We start from the raw sequence: 22,299 nt of genomic DNA, 5'->3' as shown, positions 1-22,299 counted from the left end.
AGATTTACAGTTTCCTGTGAAAAAGGAGTATTTTATACCTGATCCCCGTGGAACCAGTGGAACCAGTTCGCTGTGACCTGTGTTCACGAACAGATTTCAAACTGCTCCACCTGCGCCAGGTAACAGGAAACAATCCCACAATGCTGTGCGGTAAACCTCACTGAACTGTTCCGTCCAGTGTTTCACTTGATTTTGGTTGAACCACTGCACCAAAAACTTTCAGCTGAGAAAATCAGCACAACAAAGACCTGCCATCAACTCGTACCTTGAATACCCCGGTAGTACTGCTGTACTGAGAGGACCCCAGAGTACTGAAGTACAAATCAATGTATTTTACTTTCTGCCCATTTGGATGGACGGACTCACTGATCGATCGCCACGTGGATAGATGCATTTATCGACTGATAGATGAGATGGATGGAGGAGCTGGAGGAGGTGACGTAACGCCGTGCTGGTGACGTCAGTCCTCTGTGTCTCGGGGTGTGTTTGTTTGTGAAAGGAAGAGGTTGGTTGGATGTTGGGCGGGGTCTGAGGAGACACGGAGAGAAACGTCCCGATTCTCCTGCTGCTGCTGGACGGACTAAACCAGGAGGACAGTCAGCCAGTCAGCCAGTCAGTCAGTCAACCAGTCAGTCAGTCACAGAGGAGCGGACAGAGGGACAGACAGGCGGAACCGGGGAGGATGGGCCGGCGGAGCGGCCGTCGGTAGCGCTCTGTTTTCGGGGACGGAGCTCCAGGATGAGCGTAGCGCTGCAGGACCTCCGGAACACCGTGAGTACACGCACATACCCACCACAAGCACGCGCAGGGCCGCGTGCCCCGGGGCCACCGGGTCCGGGTCTGCTCCGTCTGCGGGCACTCGCGGATGCTGATAACTTGTTAATCACTGTGATTGATTGACAGGCGGCTGTGGCTGAAAGGTGGGAAAGCGCACAGCTCCGTGCGCGTGTGTTTGGTTGTATGAAGGTGTGTTTGATGTTTAAAAGCCTGACGCCAGGGTTCACCTCCTGATGACGTCACTGATCAGTTACCTGATCGATAGCAGTGCAGGCCGTTTAACACGGAGGCTGCGCGTCACAGGCCTGAAACAGATGTCTCTGCAGTTTCAGAACCACAGAAGAAGAGCCTTCCTGTCCACAGAATAAAAGCCTGTTCTTCACGTTATTGATCCTGTGGAGAAGAAACGTGTTGCCTGACAGGACACCACGACCTCATCATTTATTCATCACAGCAGACGAAACGAAGACTCTGTCTCTGCCAAAATTTTATTCTCTGAGAAGATGAAAATCAGCTTCTTCTCCTGATTCCAACTCAAATCGGCCTCTCTACTTAAACTCAGTCACACTAACGCGAAACAATGTGGTGAGGAACCGCTCAGGTCCTGTTTAGATTTTCTCAGATCTTCACTTTCATTGTCTTCATGTTTCAGCTTGTAGACGTAAAACGATGCTTTTCAAAGACTTAAGGTCAGATTGTCTCCTGACCTCCTGTAGGGCCCTGCCCCTTAGTTTGGATACCACTGTGTACTGTAGTACTTGCTGTTTGAAGTAAAACTGCAGCACTGTTAGATCAGATCTGTGATGAACTGAATCTCTGACAAAAATCCTGTTTCCAAAAAAACTGCTACAGTGGAAATGGGAGTAAATTTGACCCGTTTGTCTGTTCGATTAGTCTGAATTATTTGATTATCATTATTATAATCCCACTCAGACTAAAGCTTCAGCCTTGACAGCACAACAGAAAGGTTTCTACACAAGCTCCAACATAAACCTGCACCTTCTCCTCTGGTTCTACCATCAGCCTGGTCTCTGCTGAATGCTGACTCTCCATTTACAACCTAAAAGTCCAAAAAAGCAGCAGAGAAGCTGAACCAGGGTCACAGAGACACAGACGTGGGACAGATGGAAGTTTGGTTGTTTTTTGGCAGAATAAAGAAAATCAGGCTTGTAGGAGAAGCTTTGGTTTGGAGAACACTTTGGACTCTGGACCAGTTCTGGGTCAGTATCCGGGATGGACTGAAGCAGAGCTGCAGAGAACACAGGCTTTGAAAGGGTTAACATCTTAGTCTGAAACAATTCCCTCAACATTATTACAATCATTCAAAAAAAAGCAGCAAAACTTCAACTGAAGAACTGGAACCACTTCATGGTTTCAGTTCAGCTTGTGTTTACTGTGAAGACTTAGAGTCAAGGGGCAGCACGGTGGCTTGGTGGTTAGCACTGTTGCAGAGTCAAATTAGATATCTTCAGATGGATGCAGTGCAGCAGAACGAACAGCAATTCCCTCTGAGCTGTGGTGCAGGACAAGTGAACGTTCATAGATGGAAGAATCAATAACTATCAGATGTACTGATGATGGCAGAGAAACCCTCCTTTTGTACCAGGTTAAAAATCACAGACTGACCCTTTAATTTCACATTAAGTGAGGCGAACACACATTGTGCACGCACAGTTTCTCACTGGGTTGAGTGTGAACGCTGCACGTCTGCTAATGTGTCTGCAGCCAGGGACAAAGGCGGCGGCTCAGTCCTGATGACGAATTTCCTTCCAGACAAATGCTGCCTGTTTGTTTGGGCACTAAATGCCACAGACCAGCTCCATAAGGCCGGTCCAGGTTTCTGCTCACGGCCTGATGAGACCAGCTCATGGGCATAAAAACCTTCTGGAAATTTATTCTGAGAAACATCTGGCCCAAATAATGAGAAGACCTCATTAATTTACACGTCTACATTCAGTCTTCCATCACTGTTAATGACATGCTCCATTGGCACCAATGAATTTGGTGTCCTCAATGTAATGTGTGTGAATCCAGAACCTGGTTGAGCTTATCAGTCTGTGCCATAGACCTCCATTGTTGTCCAAAATCTATTAAATACACAGCAGGGAGCCACACTGCTGACCTGGCTCACATGGTTCTTCCTCACTTTTTTCTCTTTGCTTTCAGTCTCTGGATGTGAGTCGTGCAAAATAACAGAGAAAAACACAGGACTGATCCTTTAAGAACAAACAGAGGCTGTTTGTGTGTGTGTGTTTGTGTGTGTTTGTGTGTGTGTTTGTGTGTTTGTGTGTGTGTGTGTGTTTACAGGTTTACAGCTTCCTGACACTCAGTTTCCATCTGAGCAATAAAACAATCCCAGACGCCCTCAGTGACCTTTGCTACAACGCTTCTGTGTCACATGATCTTTGTACCTTCATCTTCATCATGATCATGAGCTGAAGCATTGTGTTGTTTCCCTTCCTGATCCTTTTCAACTTAGTCTGTTTTCCTCATCTTCATCATCCTCATGGTTGTTGTCATTTAAAACTGTAAACATCAACTTTATTATCTGTATTTTCATCCTATTTTTGGTTTTTATCATCCTCCTCATCCTCATCGTTTCAGAACCACAGAATGTTTCTTTCTTTTCTTCTTTATCTTCATTGTATTTATTTTTCATCTCCATGATGTGAAGTTTGGTAACAATCCATAATTATCAATCAACTGATTCAACTCATCATTTGTAAAATCTCAGTCACAGTTTCTCATGTTTCAAATATTTGTTTTTGTCCAGAGCTAAAAAAAAATCAGTTTATTGTAAAATCACAGAAAGAGCAGCTGTATTTAATATGTTTCTGTTAACCATCAGGATGTAAAGCTCCAACTGGTCTCTGTTGCTTCAATGAGTGGCCTGTGGAGGTGGGGCTCTCAGGGGGGTTGTGTTTGAGGTCAGAAGTCACGGAGATGGGAGGTGAGCCATTGCCATGGTGATGACTTGCAGGTGCTGATGGAGGAGGGTCAATTTTGAGGCAGCAATGACTCAGTCCTGATGTTCCCACAGTGTGAACAGACCAAACCAGATGTTCTCAGATCAGATCTGGTCCACCTGCATATGTGGTGTTAGATCCGATTCCTATCCGATGTGTGAGTGTGCGAGCGCCGGTCGGATCAGAATCCTTTGTGGTTGTTTTAATGTCTCCCTCCTCTGCACATATCGCCTGTCATCATCATTCAGGGTGGGAAACATCAACATGTAGGAGGGGAGCAGTGGAGAGACCAGGATGCTTTACATAGGTTGGACATTTATGGAGAAGCTTCTGATGGAGCCAAACTGGAAGGAACATATGGGAACCCAGCAGCTTTGGAGGAACAACGTTTTTGTCCTTCACATTTCAGTTCAGTCTGTGCATGGTGGCAGTTTAGGAGCTCAGGGTGTTCACACCGGAGCCTGATACATGTCCCTGACAAACATGGATCAAGTAGCAGATTTGATGGGAACAGCAGGGTGTTCTGGGATGTGGACGCAGCCTTGTCCACATTCTCACTTCCTCTTCTGGACCATCTAGTTTTACTTTTCTCCTTCCAGCCACAAGAGGTCACCGGGCTCTCCCTCCATTTCTTGTCACCTGACTGTTCCCGCCCCCTCACACACCTGTTCCAGGTTTCCTCATCACTTCCCTGTGTTTAACATGCCTGTCCCCCTGTTACCTGGTGGACTGTGCCAGACTTGATGTTCACTGTGGACTCTTGGTTTTTCTGTATTGTGCTCCTGAACCTGCTGGCTCCCCTGGGCCTGTTTACCTGCCCACCTGCTCGTCTGTAAGTTCTGTAACAGACATATCACTGGATCCACCTGTAAAGGCTGGTCCTATTCAAAAGACGACAGGGGGACCTAATAAGGAAAAATGTCCACTAATTTCATTAGAAACAGTTCAGTTTTCTTTGTATAGTGTCAACGCACCATAAAATGAAAATATGTCATTCTGCGATTAGATTGTGGTTCAGAAGATGTTTTCTTCAGTAAACCCAGTTGTTGTCTGTTCCCATGGTTTCAGTACAATAGTGGCTGCTCCTGGTTAGCATTCACCAAACCTAAAACAGTACAACTGTACAAGCTGCACATCCTGTGCAGCCTCAGGAAGTGTTCACCACATCTTCTCTTTACCTTCTGATCGTGAACTGGACCCTGGCTTTCTGAGCTCTGCTGCTGCCTGTAAACAGGGTGAAATGTTATTGTGTGGGGGCCAGGATTTATTGATGCTGAAGGTCCACATGTGTACACAGAGTCCTGCCTGCCTGGCTCAGCGTGGGCTGAAGTCATAAATGTGCAGCAGCTGCTGCAGTGGGATGTTTGTCTGCACATGCTCAGTGACACAGTGTCCTCACGCCTCGGTCTGAGCTTTTATCACAGTCAGTCTGACCTTTTCTGTTGTATAAGTCTGATGGTGACAGTGACGCATTTTCACACACACACATTTCCACACTTCTGTTCTGTTGGTTTGTCTCATGCACAAGTAGTGACGCTCCTGCTGACCTGCTGTCCTGCAGGCCACATGTTAGTGAACACATAGGTGTAAACAATGTTGGATTCAAAGGTGGAAGAAAATGACCGTAAATGTTTTGAGGAGAAAGGAAGCAGATTTAAACCTCAGGTTAGTGCATGTGATGGGACACTGGCTGCAAACAGAAACAGCTTTCATTTTTGTGCTTCAGCTAAAAAACTTCACAGATTCCTTCTCATGGTGGTCATTTCCTTTAAAGCCAGAGATCAGATAATTGTTATGCTGAAATTAAGTTTTTAGCTCTTTCACAAAAAGATTCTTTGAAGTTTAAAAGCCATGTAGATGTGTTCACATGCTGCGCAGTGAATATTTAGTTTGCAGGTTGCAGGACGGTGGTGACCCAGGATCTTAGCTAATGTCTCCAACAGTCTGATGCTATCGACTAACACTAGCTAACGTGCAGATCTCCGGCTGATGTTGACAAACGAAGCAGGGGAATCTGTTTCTGAGCTCAGACTGATCAGTGAAGTCTGTGTAGGAGAACATTCACCTTTTAAGCTCTGCAGAGTGATCGTCCTGTTATTGGTGGGTTTTTATTCTTTCTGCCCACCTGTTTTGCACATGTATGTATAAAAATATAGATGGATAATTTTAGGTGCATTTGCAGAGGAAAATAAATCCTTAGTCCACAGTTTAATAACTAGGAAATGTGTTTTCAGAAAAGAAAACATTCAGATCAATGGGAATGTGTGTCCAAACTTTTGACTGGTAGTGTTGTTACATTGTTTGTTTCTCTGACTGCTGTACAGATACAAATGTGATTGTAGCAGCAGTTTGTGAAGAAACTTCCAGCATTTGTGCTAAGCTAGGCTAACAGTTAGCCTTGCTTCCAACCTTTCTGCTAAGCTAGGCTAACAACTCACCTTCTTTCCAGGCTTTGTGATAAGCTAGGCTCACAGTTCACCTTGTTTCTGGCCTTTGTGCTAAGCTAGGCTCACGGTTCACCTTGGTTCCAGCCTTTGTGCTAAGCTAGGCTCACGGTTCACCTTGTTTCCAGCCTTTGTGCTAAGCTAGGCTAACAATTTGCCTCGTTTCTGGCCTTTGTGCTAAGCTAGGCTAAAAGTTTGCCTTTCTGTTAAGCTAGGCTAACAGTTCACCTTGCTTCCACCCTTTGTGCTAAGCTAGGCTAACCACATTGAGGCTGCAGCGATGAACCTAATGATTTACTGAATGTTTTGTGGTTTTTCAATGGTGCTGGGGCTCTGGAGGCTGTGAGGGGACAAAAGAGCAGGTTTTACAGGCAGGACAGACAGACAGATGTTATATAAGCTGCAGTGAAGTTAGAGCTGAATGGAGATGATTCATACACATTATCTAATTACACACACACACACACACACACACACACACACACACACACACACACACACACACACACACAGTGACATCAGCTTCCACTGAGAGATATAACACACACTCCTGTCTCCTAGCAACACCCCCTAACTCCCCCTCTGTGTGCGTCATCAATTAAAGTGAACAGAGCTGGGCGAGAGACACCAACACGAGTGAGACCCAGAGAGAAGGAGACAGGTTTCAATGAGGGTGTTGCGGAAGGAAACAGTTGGAAACCTTCAGCTTCCTGCAGGACACTGAGACTCTCAGACTCGGGGGCGGTCAGGAAGACACCTCCACCCTCCTGAACCTGCTGCTCTTTCAGACCAGGAGCTATCTGAGGTCCAGTGTTGATGTAGTCCAGTCTGGATGGGGTTAAGGACAGGGGTTCTAAATAGGCCAGTTAAGGCCTTCCACATTAAACTGCGAAAGCTGTGTTTCTGTGGACCTGGTTTTGTATACAGGACTGGTGTGCATGGACTGGTCTGGCCTTAGTCCTGTCCCAAGGCTGTTTTGACTTGAGCCTGTGGGTGTTTTGACCTGTCTCAGACTTGAGTTTGGTGGTTTTGACTAAAGTCTTGAGTGTCTTGTTGAAACAGGAAATGTTTCTTTCCAAACTCTTGTCACCACTGTTTTCTGACCTCCAGAGCTTTAACTGCCTCCTACAAAAAAAACTGAAAAGCCTCTGAAGTCCTGAGAGGTGAGACATTTTCTTCTGTGTTTCAGGATGTTGGAGAGTTTTTAAAGTAGCAGTGGAGCAGCAGTGCAGTGCATGATGTGGATGGGGGACTCCGTTTGGTGCAGCTGAACGATCTCAGTGCTGGGATCACAGCCCTGCAGACGTCCTCCTCTAGCAGAGCAAAAGTGCTACATGGTATCAGCTGCAGCAGCGTCTGCACTGCTGTGCGCTGCAGTGGTTTCCACGGTGACCAAATGCAGCGTAGGAGGTGGCGTTGTGGGGGAACAATGTGGACTCTGCAGCTGGTTTAGTTTATATGACTGGTTTCTGCAGCTGATCCAAGACCAGTGAGTCTGTATCCCTGCAGGGTGGAGCACTGCACTGTTTATATTTCTGCCTAACAATGAGTGAGGGAGGGGGGCAGAGAGACACAGGCAGAGAGAGAGGAGGAGCTGGTTGTAAACAGAGGAAGTGGAGATTTATTTGGTCACAGTGAAATATCTCCTCACGCTGAGCTGCAGCCGATTCTTCAGTCTCTGCCACGACTCACATCAGCAGCAGCTCCCTCAGAAACTCAGTGAAGTTTGGTTTTTATTTCTGCCAAACCCTCCACTGCACACGGTATGTCCCGGTGACAGAACTGTGATGATTAACCATAATAAACACATACAGAACATAAAGTGGCTGTAATATGAACAGAACATGATAAATGGTACATGACTTATGATCAGGAACACAGATCTTGGCTCATACAACATGAGGAGAAATTCAAGTTTCTCCTGAGAAAAAGCTTTTGTTCCCTAATTAAAAGTCCATTTACACAATCAGTTACTGAGTACAGACAGATGGAAAACAATAAAACCCAAAGATTTGCCTTTAGATAAACGATGAGGCAGAATTCTCAGTAGCGTATTTATCGACTGTTGTCCTAAATGTACACAGATGTGGTTTTTCCTCACTGGTCTACTGTTGTTGGCTAATACATCTCTGACTAGATCTGTTCAGTATCAACAGTAACCAAAGTAAACAGCCAAGTATGTAAACAATGGTGCTAGTATTACAGTTCTTTACAAGTACGCAGTGGAAAAAGTAAATATGTCATGAGCCTGATGGGACAATGAGGAAGCCAAATAATTTCTAAGTGTAAACACTCAACTTCTAAAACATATTTAATTTAGTTCTTAAGTGTTTGGATTTCTACGTGTGAGTTGTTATCTTATTCTGACAGTACTGTTTCCTGTGGTGTTCAATAGCCAATCAAAGGGAAGTATAAGGCTGAGCTGGTGGTTTGTAGGCTTTTGTTAAAGTGTCTGTGCAGATTCTTTATGGAGTTGTCTCAGAGGACCACTTGGAGTAAAGACAGCATGAATATTTAATGCAAAGAAGTGCAACAATCAATAGAAACAACAATGAGTAAAGTGCACAGGTTAACAAATGCATTAGCTTGTCCAGGGTTCAGTCTGACTGAGGACTCAAGAGACAATGGGCCCCTGGACACAGACATAAAAGGCCCCTGAGACCTCTGCAGGAACAAGGCACCTGGACTCAGACACCTGACACAAGTCATGTCGCTGTAGCTGTTTTGCATCTTTATGTCTATTTTGCATCTTTTGCATCCAGGCAGTAGTTTGTATATTTGACTTCATCACAAGTCAAATCAGCAGCTTGTGACAGAACCAGTGAATTGGCCATGGTCCAAACCAACTGACGAAGCGGAGAACAGGGTTTGTCAGTGGTTCTGAAACTCAGCTATCACCAGCACTAGTTCATTCAGTCATCAGAACAGACAACATGAGGCTTAATTTGTGCCTGTTCCAGCCATCTCTCATCAGTTTATCCTTGTTGGTGTGATACGGCAGACTTCTGCAGATGTTTATCTGTGTTTGTGAGGACGTTACTGACCGTCTGTCTGCCTGTCTGTCTCTGTAGATGTCCAGCTATAAACGAGCTACATTGGAGGAGGAGGAAGTTTCGGACGCTCCAGCTGACGTAGCCTCATCTTCTGACAGATTGGAAGTAAGTGAACGCAGCACACACACACACACACCCACACACACACACTCACTCACACTCACTCACTCTCTCTCATTCTGACAGGCTGACAGAGGCAGTAGCAAAAGGTTTGTACAGAAATAAAAACAGAATTGAGTTTGTGAAAGAGGAACAGAGCAGTAAGGGTGGACTCTGGGTATGATTCGGTTTGTTTTTCAAAGGGAAAAAGAAAAGGACAGGAATACACGTTGCCTGATATTCAGTCTGTTTCTTGTCACAGCAACAGGACTGACCTCCTAGCAGCCTGAGGCAGGTGTACTGCTGCGCTCAGTTCAGTGTTTCATGACTAATGAAGCTAAATGTCCTAGCAGGCAGCAGCTGGATATTTGGTGCTAACGAAACAGGAGGATAAGCGGAACAGTCAAATATAGAACATCACACGCTGCTGGACTGATGACTGACCACTGATGTCCATAGATGCTCTGTCACACTTCTCCATGTAGATGGTTGGAAATTTAGGGTTGAAGTTGTCTGGAACTCAGGACAACGCCTGAACACCACCTGTTGGAACTGAGAGCACAAAGACGTCAAGCTATGTCAGAAAAAGCATGTACCAGTACTGTTAGGATCTGTATGACAAATTTCTTGTCGGACAGAAAAGGTGCAAGCACAGTTTACAGAACAGACATGACAGAGCTGAAGTTTTGAGATTTATAAGCATAAAGTCTAACTTCAGTCGTGTCATCAGGAAATCTGCATAAACCTTCCATGGTCGATGGGTCCTGGATTCCTAGTGGTTTTAAAACTCAGGACAGAGTCAGAGGCCCCCTCCTGAAGACCGACCTACGGGGGGGTTAAACTGATAGTACAAAGAAGGTCAGAACTCTGTGTGGGTCCACCACCCACAAAGACACTTCCAGCAGTGGGTCAGGAGTTGGCCAAATGCATTATTCAAGACATGTCTGTTCTCTGGAGGAGGAGGGGCTTTCCACTGTTTTCACCTCTGCTCTCTGAATGTTGTCAGCATCTTACAGAGACAAGAGCAGGGTCCTGAAGTCCGGTTCATTTCTGTTCATGCTTCAAACAGGGTGTATGTGCATGAGTATTCCACACGTGCAATAGAGAAGGACTTGGGGACCTTTGTCATCTTCTTTTCATTTCAGCTGCTCCCTTCAGGGGTCTCCACAGCGAATCATCTGCCTCCATTTAACCCTATCCTCTGTATCCTCACCCACACCAACTATCCTCATGTCCTCCTCCACTACATCCATGAACCTCCTCTTTGGTCTTCCTCTAGGCCTCCTTCCTGGCAGCTCTAACCTCAGCATCCTTTTACCAATGTATTCACTGTCCCTCCTCTGAACATGTCCAAACCATCTCAATCTGGCTTCCCTGGCTTTTTCTCCAAAACATCTAACATGAGCTGTCCCTCTGATGTCCTCATTCCTGATCCTATCCATCCTCGTCACTCCCAGAGAGAACCTCAACATCTTCAGCTCTGCCACCTCCAGCTCTGCCTCCTGTCTTTGTCTCAGTACCACTGTCTCTAAACGAGACAACATTGCTGGTCTCACCACTGTCTTGTCCACCTTTCCTTTCATTCTTGCTGACACTCTTTTATCACACATCACACCTGACACTTTCCTCCACCCGTTCCAACCTGCTTGCACACGTCTCTTCACTTCTTTTCCACACCCTCCGTTGCTCTGGACTGTTGACCCTAGGTACTTAAAATCCTCCACCTTCTTCACCTCTACTCCCTGTAACCTCACCGTTCTACTTGAATCCCTCTCATTTTCACACATGTACTCTGTTTTACTGGAGGACCTTTGTCATACTTGTGTCAACATAAAAAAACATGATGGGAAATAAATACTCTGTACATACTGAGCCCAGTTCAGTTGAGTTCCTGAAGACTGGGGCAGATTACAACATTTACCTCATGGGATCAAAGCATAAATTGGCCTAACAGGAACTATCCTACTGTGACCGTTGCAATGGCAGCCATTTCCAGTCGAGTCCAGCGCGCACTGAACAGATATAGAAACTAAAGCACTGCAGGGATGGAGCTCGTCCAGGTGGGTCCACATTGTACAAGACCTTCTTCTTGAGGTTGGCAGCTGATCAAAACACATTTCAATGGGGGAGTGTTTTATTGCATCCATCTCTAAAATGGGATTCAATGGTTTGGGGTCTGTGTGTCTCAGGTGGGCTTCAGGAAGGGAGGTGTGGACATTCTGGGAAGGAGGACTCAACTGGAGGTGGTGCTGTCAGTCCTGCTCCTGGCTGCTCTGCTGGCTCTGTTTGTCTGTCTGCTGGTCCTGGGACTGGGACTTAGCTCAGGTAGCACACACCTGCCTCCTTTAACCTTCTACAACTCCTCCTTCTATACATCCTCCCTTTCCTCTCTTCTCCCCTCCTTCTTTCCCTTTTACAACTTCCTTTGCTCCCCCCATCCTTCTCTTCTTTCTTTGATTTGATTTTTTTTTTCCATACACTCCTTTTCCATTCTACCTCCTCCTTTCCTTCTGTACGCCATTGTTTCCTTCTCTTCTTCTCTGCCGCCACCTTTCCTTTCCTGCCCTTCTGTCCTTCCCTCTTTAACCTTCTTCACCTCTCCCCTTCCTTGTCTACCTCCTCCTTTCCTTCTCAGCCCTTCCCTTCCTTCCATTTGTCCTATTCTTTCTTTTTTTTCTACCCATCCCTCCCTGTCTTTCCTTCCACTTTGCCTCCTCCTCTCTTTTTCTACCACCACCTTTTGCTTCTTTTATGCCCTAAAAGTTTATTATAGAACCTCCCACAGCTTCACTTTTGACCTCTCCCCTTCACCCTCACTTGTTTATTGTTTTTTCTCTCCCATGATGCTGTACAGACAGTGGACGTGGCCTGTGCTTGTCAGAGGCATGCATCACGGTCGCCAGTCAGATGGTGGAGGCAATGGACCGTAGCGCTGACCCGTGCCAGGACTTCTACCAGTTCGCATGTGGAGGCTGGATGAGGAAGAACCCACTGCCTGATGGAAGGTCGCGCTGGTCCACCTTCAACAGCATCTGGGAGCAGAACCAGGCTCTGCTCAAACACCTGCTGGGTGAGACAGACAGACTGACAACACTAACAAATCCCAGTTCTGCCAGTTCTGACCAGTCCCCCTATCCCTGTTTGTTTTCTGTAAACATTCTGTGGCCATAAAGCAGTTGATTTAAAAAAAAAATTGATTTTCAAAATAATCGTCCAGCAGGTGTGAACAGTAGTATCAAGCAGTTTATTAAGCAGTATTTTTAGTCTCTGATTGTGTGTGTACTTTATTTTGTAGAGAATGGGACTTTTAACAGCAGCAGCGAGGCGGAGAGGAAGACTCAGTCCTACTACCTGTCCTGTCTCAACACCCAGAGGATCGAGGAGTTGGGGGCCCAGCCTCTCATAGACCTCATTGCCAAGGTAACCACTCAGATGGCCCTGCAGATATTTAGTCTGGTTCTGACATCTCTTGATCTCCTTTCTGCTTTTCAGAAGACAAACCCTTTATGGAATATGGAGATTTCCTGTTTTGGAATAAGGTTTAGGGAGGCGAATATGAGCAAACGAATCATAGGTGAACTGGAGTTATGGATGAAAAGTGAATTACTACTCTAAAATAAGAAACAGGGTATCGTCAGCAAACAGGTCTAGCACATGTTAAAGATCATTTAGTAAAGGAACAGTGTTAGCAGTTAAAGTACTCCATTATAAATATAAATCCTGCATTACTACAATCAGAAACATGTAGTTGAAATAAAAACCACATATACTAAATACAGAAAAATGGAACAGGGACTGATGTTATATTATCTTATTATTCATGCTGTATATGGTACGGTATATCAGTCTGCATATTTTCACAATTTCTCAACTGTCTGCTTTGTAAAAATCCTGATAACAGATGATGGAAGGCAGTGTTTTTGTCCCACCAACAGTCCAAACATCAAAATCATTAAAAAATAATTGAATTAAAAGCAAAAATCCTGACATGTCAAAAGCTGGAGCTTGTTTTTTTTTTTTTTTTTTCACTTTGTTGCTTTCTGTCACTGCTGTTTAGACTGTGAAGAAAGTTGAGTATGAACATGTTGACTCTCTCTCCAGATCGGGGGCTGGAACATGACCGGACCCTGGGAGAAGGAGAACTTCATGGAGGTTCTGAAGGTGGTTTCTGGTCCCTACAGAGCTCAGCCTTTCTTCAGTGTCGGAGTCAGTGCTGATCCCAAAAACTCCAACAGCAATGTCATCCAGGTAAGAATATCAAAGGAGCCTTTTGTATCTGGTGATATCTGGTCAAATTTGACTCACCTGTCAATCTCCTCAGGTGGACCAATCAGGGCTCTTCCTGCCGTCACGAGACTATTACCTCAACAAGACAGCCAATGAGAAGGTGAGAATTCTTCAAGTCAAGTTTACTGAACTATGTTCAGAGTATTTGTGGCTTTGGTGACTGTAGCTGATCTGGTTTTACTGATGTGTTTCCACCTCTGCTCTGCTGGTCCCAGGTGCTGGTGGCATACCTGGACTACATGGTGGAGCTGGGGATGCTGCTCGGAGGGGAGAGGAGCTCCACCCAGCTGCAGATGCAACAGATACTGGACTTTGAGACGGCGCTTGCCAACATTACTGTCCCACAGGACCAACGCCGTGACGAAGAGAAGATTTACCACAAGGTCACCATCGCTGAGCTGCAGGTGAGGACCAACCAAGGGGCTCTGACACACTGACCAGGTGTTTCAGCAGGTGAAGATCACAAACAGCAGAAATATGGTGGTCCATGCATTTCTTTTGTGCATTTGTGCATTTCTTCTCAGCTGGCTCAGTAGGGGTCCTTCACTTTTATAACCCATGACTGAATGCACATCGTATAATGAAGCTGTTTTGATTTGGAGAGTGAAGTAGTCCCTTTAACACTTTAAAGACTGTTAAAGACACAGTCTGTGGTTCATAGATGTTAATGTTTGCTATTTTTCCAATTTTCTGACTGTTGATCAGAAAAAAATCTTTTGAACATGTTCAGTTGGGCTTCAGGGAAAATATGTGGTCATTTTCAGTATTTTCTGATGTTTTATTCACTAAATTCATGGATCAGTAAAGACACTAATGGTCTGATGGATCGATCAAATATAATGGAGAAATACGACTCAAAATACCAGATACAGGAAGAATGAAATCAGTCTGTTTAAAAACCCAACTTCATAAGAGAAAAGCAACAGTTAAAGAACAATGACTTCTTAAAGCTAGATTTGGACTGTGCTGTATCTCCTACGCAGTCTGGGTAGAGCTTTGGAAAAGCTTTGTTTTCAGTTGGAACATTAGGCTGAAACAAAAAAATAGATTTTCTCTGTTTAGTTTATTAATTTCAGTGTAGCGCTCCTCCTGGGACCTCTTTTTCAGGCTGCTTCCTTCTGTCCTAACAGCCTCACGCTAATGAACTGGATCATTACTTTCTCCACCTGTGCAGCAGATTTCAATCAACGTATAATGTGGTGTTTTTTTAAGGGTCTCAGTTATGGACTGAAAAACAGTGTTGTCTTCACTAGTGTTGCTCTGATATTGTGGTCTCTCTTTGCTGCAGCTCTCTATCCTTCAGTGTTGCAGATGCTTCTGGGGGTCACCATAGCGACAGTTGCCATGAGCTGTTGCTATGAGCCTGCATCTCTGAGAGGGGTTAGATAACAGGTTATTATATAAACATGGCTGATATGAACATGGAGGAGTCTTCAGAAAGATGAATCCTGGTTGTTCTTTGTCCTGAATTCTTCTTTGTTTATTTTTCCATGGGACAGTGCACATTAATCCGCACAGACGTCGGAAACACCAGAGAAATGTGCTGGGCTATGACCAGCAGCTAATTTTCTAAAGTCACCAACCAACCAAACCTGCATATGTTTGGACTATGGGAGTGGAAAACCCATACAAACACAGCGACAACATGCAGACTCCACACAGAAAGGCCCCGGGTCCACTGAGGTTCAAACAACACGACACCACTGGCTCGCTGTGCCACTTTCACATTATTGTATATTATTTTACAAACCTCAGTCATCTGCCTGTGGAGCAGCTTCTGTGGTTTTATAATTGATAAATATTTCATAATATTTATTAGTAATTTGTCCAGTGGATCAGTGAATCAGTGGCCTCTGTTTGTGACTGATGGTTACTGGACCTGAAGAGACATGTAAAAATATGATTTGAAAACAAAGTCAGAGCTTTAAACCTGGTGGTAATATCACACATTAAAGGAGTTTAAGAACAAATTAAATCAGGTAATTTCTAGTCTGGACCAAAGCCAAGGGATTCGGTTTTCATCTCTCCATCCCCCGGGTGGTGCACACTGAGGATTAGTGCTGACAGACAGATGTGGTCTAGGCTGAGATACCTCTTCAACTATTGCTCAGATTTCCAGTTTCCAGGATGTTAGAGATTCAGAGCGATGTGAAACTGCTGTGGTTTTTCGAAAATACCTGACACCTGTCATATCCTCCCTTAGCTCCTGGCTCCGGCAGTAGACTGGTTGGACTACCTGTCGTCCTCTCTGTCTCCTCTGGAGCTGAACGACACTGAACCTGTCGTCCTGTATGCCAGAGAGTACCTACAGCAGGTGTCTGACCTCATCAACAGAACCGACCGCAGGTCTGTAGGTTTATATGTCCTCATATACAGTCTGGAGAGACCTTATTCAAGTGTCATTGGAAAACCATATGGGCAACACAAAATGCATCCTCTGCATATATTCCCTAGATGATCAAATCAGCAGTAATAATAAACAATCAGGAGCAGACACAGCTGTGTCCGTGTGGCCAGTGAGGTCTGCACGGACCCCTGTGGGACTGTCGGCTGCAGCATATTACAGTTCCCAACAATTCCGTGAAACATCACAAATCAGTGACCTGTTAACCTGATGAGAAATATGTGACTGATTGATTGATGTTAAAGGAGAATATAATCAGCATATTAAATAGTGCTAGACTGTGTTAACAAACTTTACAGCTCTGAGCCTGAACCAGCCTGGAGTCTGAGCAGTGAGGATGAAAACAGGATTTCCCTGACGTTCATGTTACAGCTCGTCCTGACTTTTCATTCCCATCAGCCTCAGTTCAACTCTTGAGTGCTAATTAGCTAATGTTAGCATGCTAACATGCTAAGCTAAGATGGGTAAAGGTTACTGTGTCTCTGTGTTCAGTCTGCTGAATAACTACATGATGTGGACGCTGGTTCAGAAGAGCGTGGCCAGTTTGGACCAACGCTTTGAGAATGCTCAGGACAAACTGCTGGAAAGTCTGTATGGGACCAAGAAGGTAATTCTACTACAAATACTGCTGTTAATACTGCTACTACTGTTTTGACCATTGTTGTTACTGATACCATTATTTCTTTTACTACAGCAGGTATAAATACTTCAGTAACTGCGGTTGGTAATCTTCTAATCTAGATGGTGCACCAACTGGTTCTGAAATGTCTTAGCTAGCTTGGATTGGTACTAACTGGAGGTAACTGGTTGAAGGTCACATTAAATGGCCGTAACTTTCTTTGTGATAAGGTGATTCAAACTTGCTTTTAATGGTTCTGGACTCCACCTGTGCCAGGGCTAATGGGAATCTATTGGAAAATGCAGCTACGTAACTGTATGCAGCTCTGACTGGTTCAAGCTTTTAGTCATTTTCTGTCTGTTACCTCCAGCTAATTCTACCTAACTGTAATGGGAACTAACTGGTTGTAACTGGTTTGTCACAGATTCTAGCCAGCTGACTGCTTCTAATGGTGGTGGATGTCAGAAAACTACTTCTGTGCTGGTGATAATGGGGAAACAAGTTCTTACTAGTCTGCTCTAGCTGGTTCTGACCTGCTGTAACTGGCTTCAGCTTTAACTGGTTCTAGCTGGTTGTAACTGGTTGAGTTTGTTGCAGTCCTGTACCCCGCGCTGGCAGACATGTATTGGGAACACTGACGACACTCTGGGCTTCGCTCTGGGAGCGCTGTTTGTAAAGGCAACCTTCGACAAACACAGCAAAGAGATTGTGAGTCGTTGCACCATCGGCATCAGAAATAAAGATCAGAAACTGGTTCCTGTAGCAGGGACAGGTGGTCCCTGGTCTGATACAGGTCTGCTTACCTGTCTCTCTGTTTACTTCTCTCTCTCTCTCAGGCTGAGGAGATGATCAACGCAATCCGCTCAGCATTTAAAGAAGCTCTGGACCGACTCAACTGGATGGACGAGCAGACGAGACAAGCTGCAAAAGACAAGGTACACAGAGGGTGACAGATGGGTAGCGTTAAAGATGCTGATTGGCCTAACTGTTTATGCCTGTCCCTCATTAGGCAGATGCAATCTATGATATGATCGGATTCCCGGAATTCATCCTGGACCCCAAAGAGCTGGACGACGTTTATGACGGGGTGAGTGACAGCTGTCAGTATTCACTTGTTCACCTGCAGACAGGTAGGACAACATGGGTCCTTGAGAGCAGAGTGTTGTGTCGAAAGTGATATTTGATGTGTGTTTGGGTCTGCAGCTGGTGCTCTGCTGCCCCCCGCTGGTAAACACAATGTTACATGTGTTACAGCAGCTCTGTTGTGTTGTTTCAGTATGAGGTGTCCGACGACAGCTTCTTCCAGAACATGCTGAACTTCTACAACTTCTCTGCCCGTGTGATGGCCGACCAGCTGCGAAAGACTCCCAACAAAGACCAGTAATACTGACACACACCAGTAACACTCACAGACAACCAGGTCCTGTGACTCTTCCACACTCTGCACAGAGGTTTCTTCATTTGATATTTGATGCTCTGATTTTAGAGTTCACTAAAAAACACCTGTGAAAACACCCGTACAGAATTTTAGTGAATAGATCTGAGACTTCTTGATGGAGAGGCAGGTCCATGTATTAACTCCTCCTCCCCTTGTTTCCTTCCCTCTCCTCGTCTCCTTGTAACCTGTCCTCCTCCAGGTGGAGTATGACTCCTCCTACAGTTAATGCCTACTACATGCCCACTAAGAACGGCATCGTCTTCCCTGCAGGGATCCTACAAGCTCCTTTCTACGCCCACGACCACCCCAAGTCTGTTTACCTCTCTATCTACCTGTCTGTGTGTCCACCTGTCCATCAGTAATTGATGACTTACTACACCTTAGACAGTTTTTACAGAAGTGATAATTCTGATGTCCTGAATGAGGAAAGCATTGATTGGGTAAACACATATCTTTTAACAACAGCTGAGATTGTGATGAAAGTACATCATGATCTCAAAGCAGCTTTTCGGAAAATTTCGGAGATTCCTTTAGTTTTAATGACTCCATGATCTCATCTCTTTGAGCGCTGCAGCCTCTATAGCACAGTAGCAGGACGTTAGACATTGGTTTCTGGACTTTTCAGGTTTTAGAAAACCATTGTCGTGTACATACTGAATGTTTATGTGTGTTTTCAGGGCGTTGAATTTTGGTGGGATTGGGGTAGTGATGGGTCACGAGCTCACTCATGCCTTCGATGATCAAGGTGGGTCTGGATCTCTGGTCCTGTCAACTGTCAGGCCCCCTGGACGTCATGATGTGTGATTTCTCTTGCTGGTTATTTGGGCCAGATGTTGAATTACACTTGAAATGTGAAGCAGTGATCTTTGGTTTACACATACCTCAGCATTAGTTAGAACTGGATATACTTGTAACTTCACACCACATTGAAACAATGCTCCATTTTTCCTTAAATGGTAAAAGCATTTTCATCATGCATACCTGCAGCCTTTGGTTTGCCATAAAAAGCTAAATTCTTGATCTTCTAAAATGGCCTGAACAACCTGATGTGAACAGTGATTAGAAGCAACAATCACACGGAGTGCAGCAAAAGCTTTAGCATGAATGAAAGCATGTGACGGTGAAGTTGTCTGTTTTATCGTTGAGATGTCCTCCACCTCTCCCTGCATCAGGTCGTGAGTATGACAAAGATGGTAACTTGAGGCCGTGGTGGCAGAACTCATCTGTGGAGGCATTCCGTCAGAGGACAGAGTGTATGGTGGATCAGTACAGCCACTACACCATCAACGGAGAGCATGTCAATGGAAAACAGACGTTGGGGGAAAACATCGCTGACAACGGAGGGCTGAAGGCTGCATACCATGTATGAACATATCACATCAAAATGAACTGAACCGTCTGAAACTACTGGACTGCCACGTTGTTCCACACATATAAACATTACTTTATTGTTTTTTCTCCTTCAGGCCTATCGGTCGTGGGTTCAGAAAAATGGAGAAGAGAAGAAACTTCCTGCTCTCAACCTGACCAATGGCCAGCTCTTTTTCCTGGGATTTGCTCAGGTTAGCAACAGTTACCTTCTCAGAAGGAAGTTGTCCCACAGGGATCTAGACTAGGACCACTTCTGATTTTATTAATGAATGATTGCTTTCTGCTCTTTCAATCATATTGATGCTGATGACACTGTGACTTATGTGCCTGCTGGAACCAAACTCAGCAGCACAACAAACCATACCACAACATGGTGATTTTGTCATGCCTTTTATTAAATGCAACATACTGTCATTATGTTCCTCTTCTGTACAACTCCTGAACCAGGTGGACTGATAAAGGACTTGAAACAAAGGCAACTATCTATACTCAAATGATCAGTGTCTTTAATCCCCTGAATACTGGACACCTACTCTTTGTAGCTTTCTGGAACAAATATCATGCTATTTGAAGTTCTGCCTTTTACCATCTGGGCAGGGACAATGAAAAAGAAAAGAAAATTACCTTTGAAGACTAAACCTGATATATTAAATTATAAATTTTTATTAAAGCAGCAGTCTGAGTGAAACTCTCAGCATCAGATTTATTTTCAATTCTAACTTAATTTCCGCTTCCTGTTTTTTTTTTTTTTTTTTTTTTTTTTTTCAGGTGTGGTGTTCAGTACGAACACCAGAGAGCGCTCACGAGGGCCTGGTGACAGACCCCCACAGCCCCCCCAGATACAGAGTCATTGGCACGCTTGCAAATTCTCCAGACTTCAGCCACCACTTCAACTGTCCTGCAGGGACACCAATGAACCCCGGGAGGCGCTGTGAGGTCTGGTAGATGGACTGAAAAGGCCTAGGTCTGGGGAGGGCGTGGCAGTTAGTTAGTTCAGTCTGTTAGTTAGGAAACATCTGTTATTTTACAAAAAATATTTAGTTTAACAGGTAAGTTTCTTAATTAACAGCCTGGTTAGTGTCTTAAGTAGAGGAGTTAATTATCTGCAGGTCATTAGGAGGCGATCAGGTCTTAGGGGCATTGCAGGTGAACTCTTCAGTTTCATACTGTTAATATACATCTGTTCATTAGTGACGATCAGACTGACTTCCTGTCTGGAAACTTAAAGGACTCATTGGACTTCACACAGACATGAAGGACCGATGATGGTGATGAAGCCATATGGGATGATTCCTGCTTTATTATTATTATTATTATTATTGTTATCATGGGTTTTGATTTGTAGGTGTTGTATGAAAGAGCTCTGTTACTGTCTCTTTCTGATGACATCACTGTGATGACCTCATCCCAACTGTCACATCAAAAGTTGCGTCAGTGTGTTTATGTACTCGCTCTGTCTGGATTATCCGACCATTAATCCAGGACAGGTATTCCCAGTCCAGGATCCAGGACTGTCTGACCAATTTTTCATCTGAACAATGTTGGAAATACAAACTGAACAATGACAGGAAGTCTGCTTAGTGACTTTTAAGGTGGACAAAAGGATAGTGAGCTACATGGATCGATTTTTGGACCTACCCCAACCCAACGTCCTTACACACTTTTTTTTTTCCCCCAAAAAAAAGACAGACCTGAATTAAAGGGGTAGAGATCAGTCAGCCCTGATAATGCCCTAAAAATGAATGTAAACTCATAGAAACTAAAGTAATTTGTTTAAATATTTTGAAGAAAAGTGTATACAATTGTAAAATCCTGTTTCCACCTCCTGCACCAACAATAAAACACTGGAGCCAACTGTGCGACAGATAAGACACCGCTGATTTTAATATCTGTGAATCTGATTCCAAAATCCATTTCCGTTTAACAGCCATAATCTTGTTGGCAACTGATTTTCCTAAAACAAACTCAGCTATCTCATCAGTCACACTTCATATCCACTTAGGTGTTGGACATACAAACACCAGACCCAAAGCAGTAAAACCAGTACTAACTCAGATCCATGGTCAGGTCTCAGTTCCTTAGAACTGACTCAACACACAACAGGTCAGTTTCAGTAAGGTCGAGACAAACATGAAGTCGCTGTATGTCAGAGTTGACGTTTAAACCAAAATTTTGTTGTGGTTTAAAGGACTGATTCTGCCTGTTTGGACTCAGATCTTGATCAGCAAAATCGCAGACATTGCAGGATTTCTGCAGCTGCCTGTCTTTAAGACCTTAATACAAGGGAACTCTCTAGGTCTAAATAGATCCTGTTTTTGTTTTAAGCTGTAGTCACATCACTGTGGAAAAACAGCTGGGCGTGTCTCTCCGTTGACCTTTGCCCTGAGCTGCTCTGCTCATTTGTGGGCAAACCCAGTCACTGATTGAAAGACCGATTATCCTGCTCGTGTTTTATCATCCACAGCCTGCTCACTTAGTGAGGCAGCAGCTGCAGATGTATCAGCCAAGTCCGCTGAACACTGAGCCTGAATTGTAGTGATCTGATGTCAGCAAGGTTAGCTGATTCCAGTTTTATTGTGAGGAAGACAATATGTCTTTATGTGTAAATGCTTTAGAGATACTGATTAGTTATTCTTAAGAAGAATCCCTTTAATTAATCCTTTACTGTAACAAAGTTAACCCTTCATTTTACACTAAACCCTTTAAAACTCCTTAAGCTTTGGATGGTTTATGTTCATGTTCTTGAATATTTTTGGCTGCAACTGAGAGATATGTAAATATGTTTTTATCAAGTATTCAGGTTTTTACTGTACCCAAAGTTTGTACAGTCAGTGGCTCAGA

At 44.4% G+C, this 22,299-nt stretch overlaps 1 protein-coding gene across 2 annotated transcripts; it reads left to right on the top strand.

Moving 5' to 3' along the window:
• The first annotated feature begins 504 nt into the window (after positions 1-504).
• Positions 505-21,332, top strand: ece2b (endothelin converting enzyme 2b). Of its 2 annotated transcripts, none has more exons than XM_026295769.1 (19): positions 505-771; positions 9,259-9,345; positions 11,529-11,664; positions 12,194-12,409; positions 12,635-12,759; positions 13,441-13,587; positions 13,661-13,726; positions 13,842-14,030; positions 15,830-15,972; positions 16,523-16,637; positions 17,247-17,357; positions 17,486-17,584; positions 17,659-17,736; positions 17,926-18,029; positions 18,287-18,397; positions 18,765-18,832; positions 19,260-19,450; positions 19,554-19,649; positions 20,227-21,332. In XM_026295769.1, exons 1-19 carry the CDS (start codon positions 739-741, stop codon positions 20,401-20,403), a joined length of 2,292 nt encoding a protein of 763 aa, XP_026151554.1. In that variant the 5' UTR covers positions 505-738; the 3' UTR covers positions 20,404-21,332. The 2 variants fall into 2 exon arrangements, with proteins under 2 accessions (XP_026151554.1, XP_026151547.1); XM_026295762.1 differs by having other exon boundaries at positions 17,244-17,357.
• The last annotated feature ends 967 nt before the right edge of the window (positions 21,333-22,299 follow it).

Source organism: Mastacembelus armatus, chromosome 13, assembly GCF_900324485.2.
Source record: "Mastacembelus armatus chromosome 13, fMasArm1.2, whole genome shotgun sequence".
Lineage (NCBI taxonomy): Eukaryota > Metazoa > Chordata > Actinopteri > Synbranchiformes > Mastacembelidae > Mastacembelus > Mastacembelus armatus.
This window is presented reverse-complemented; position numbering and strand designations above follow the sequence as displayed.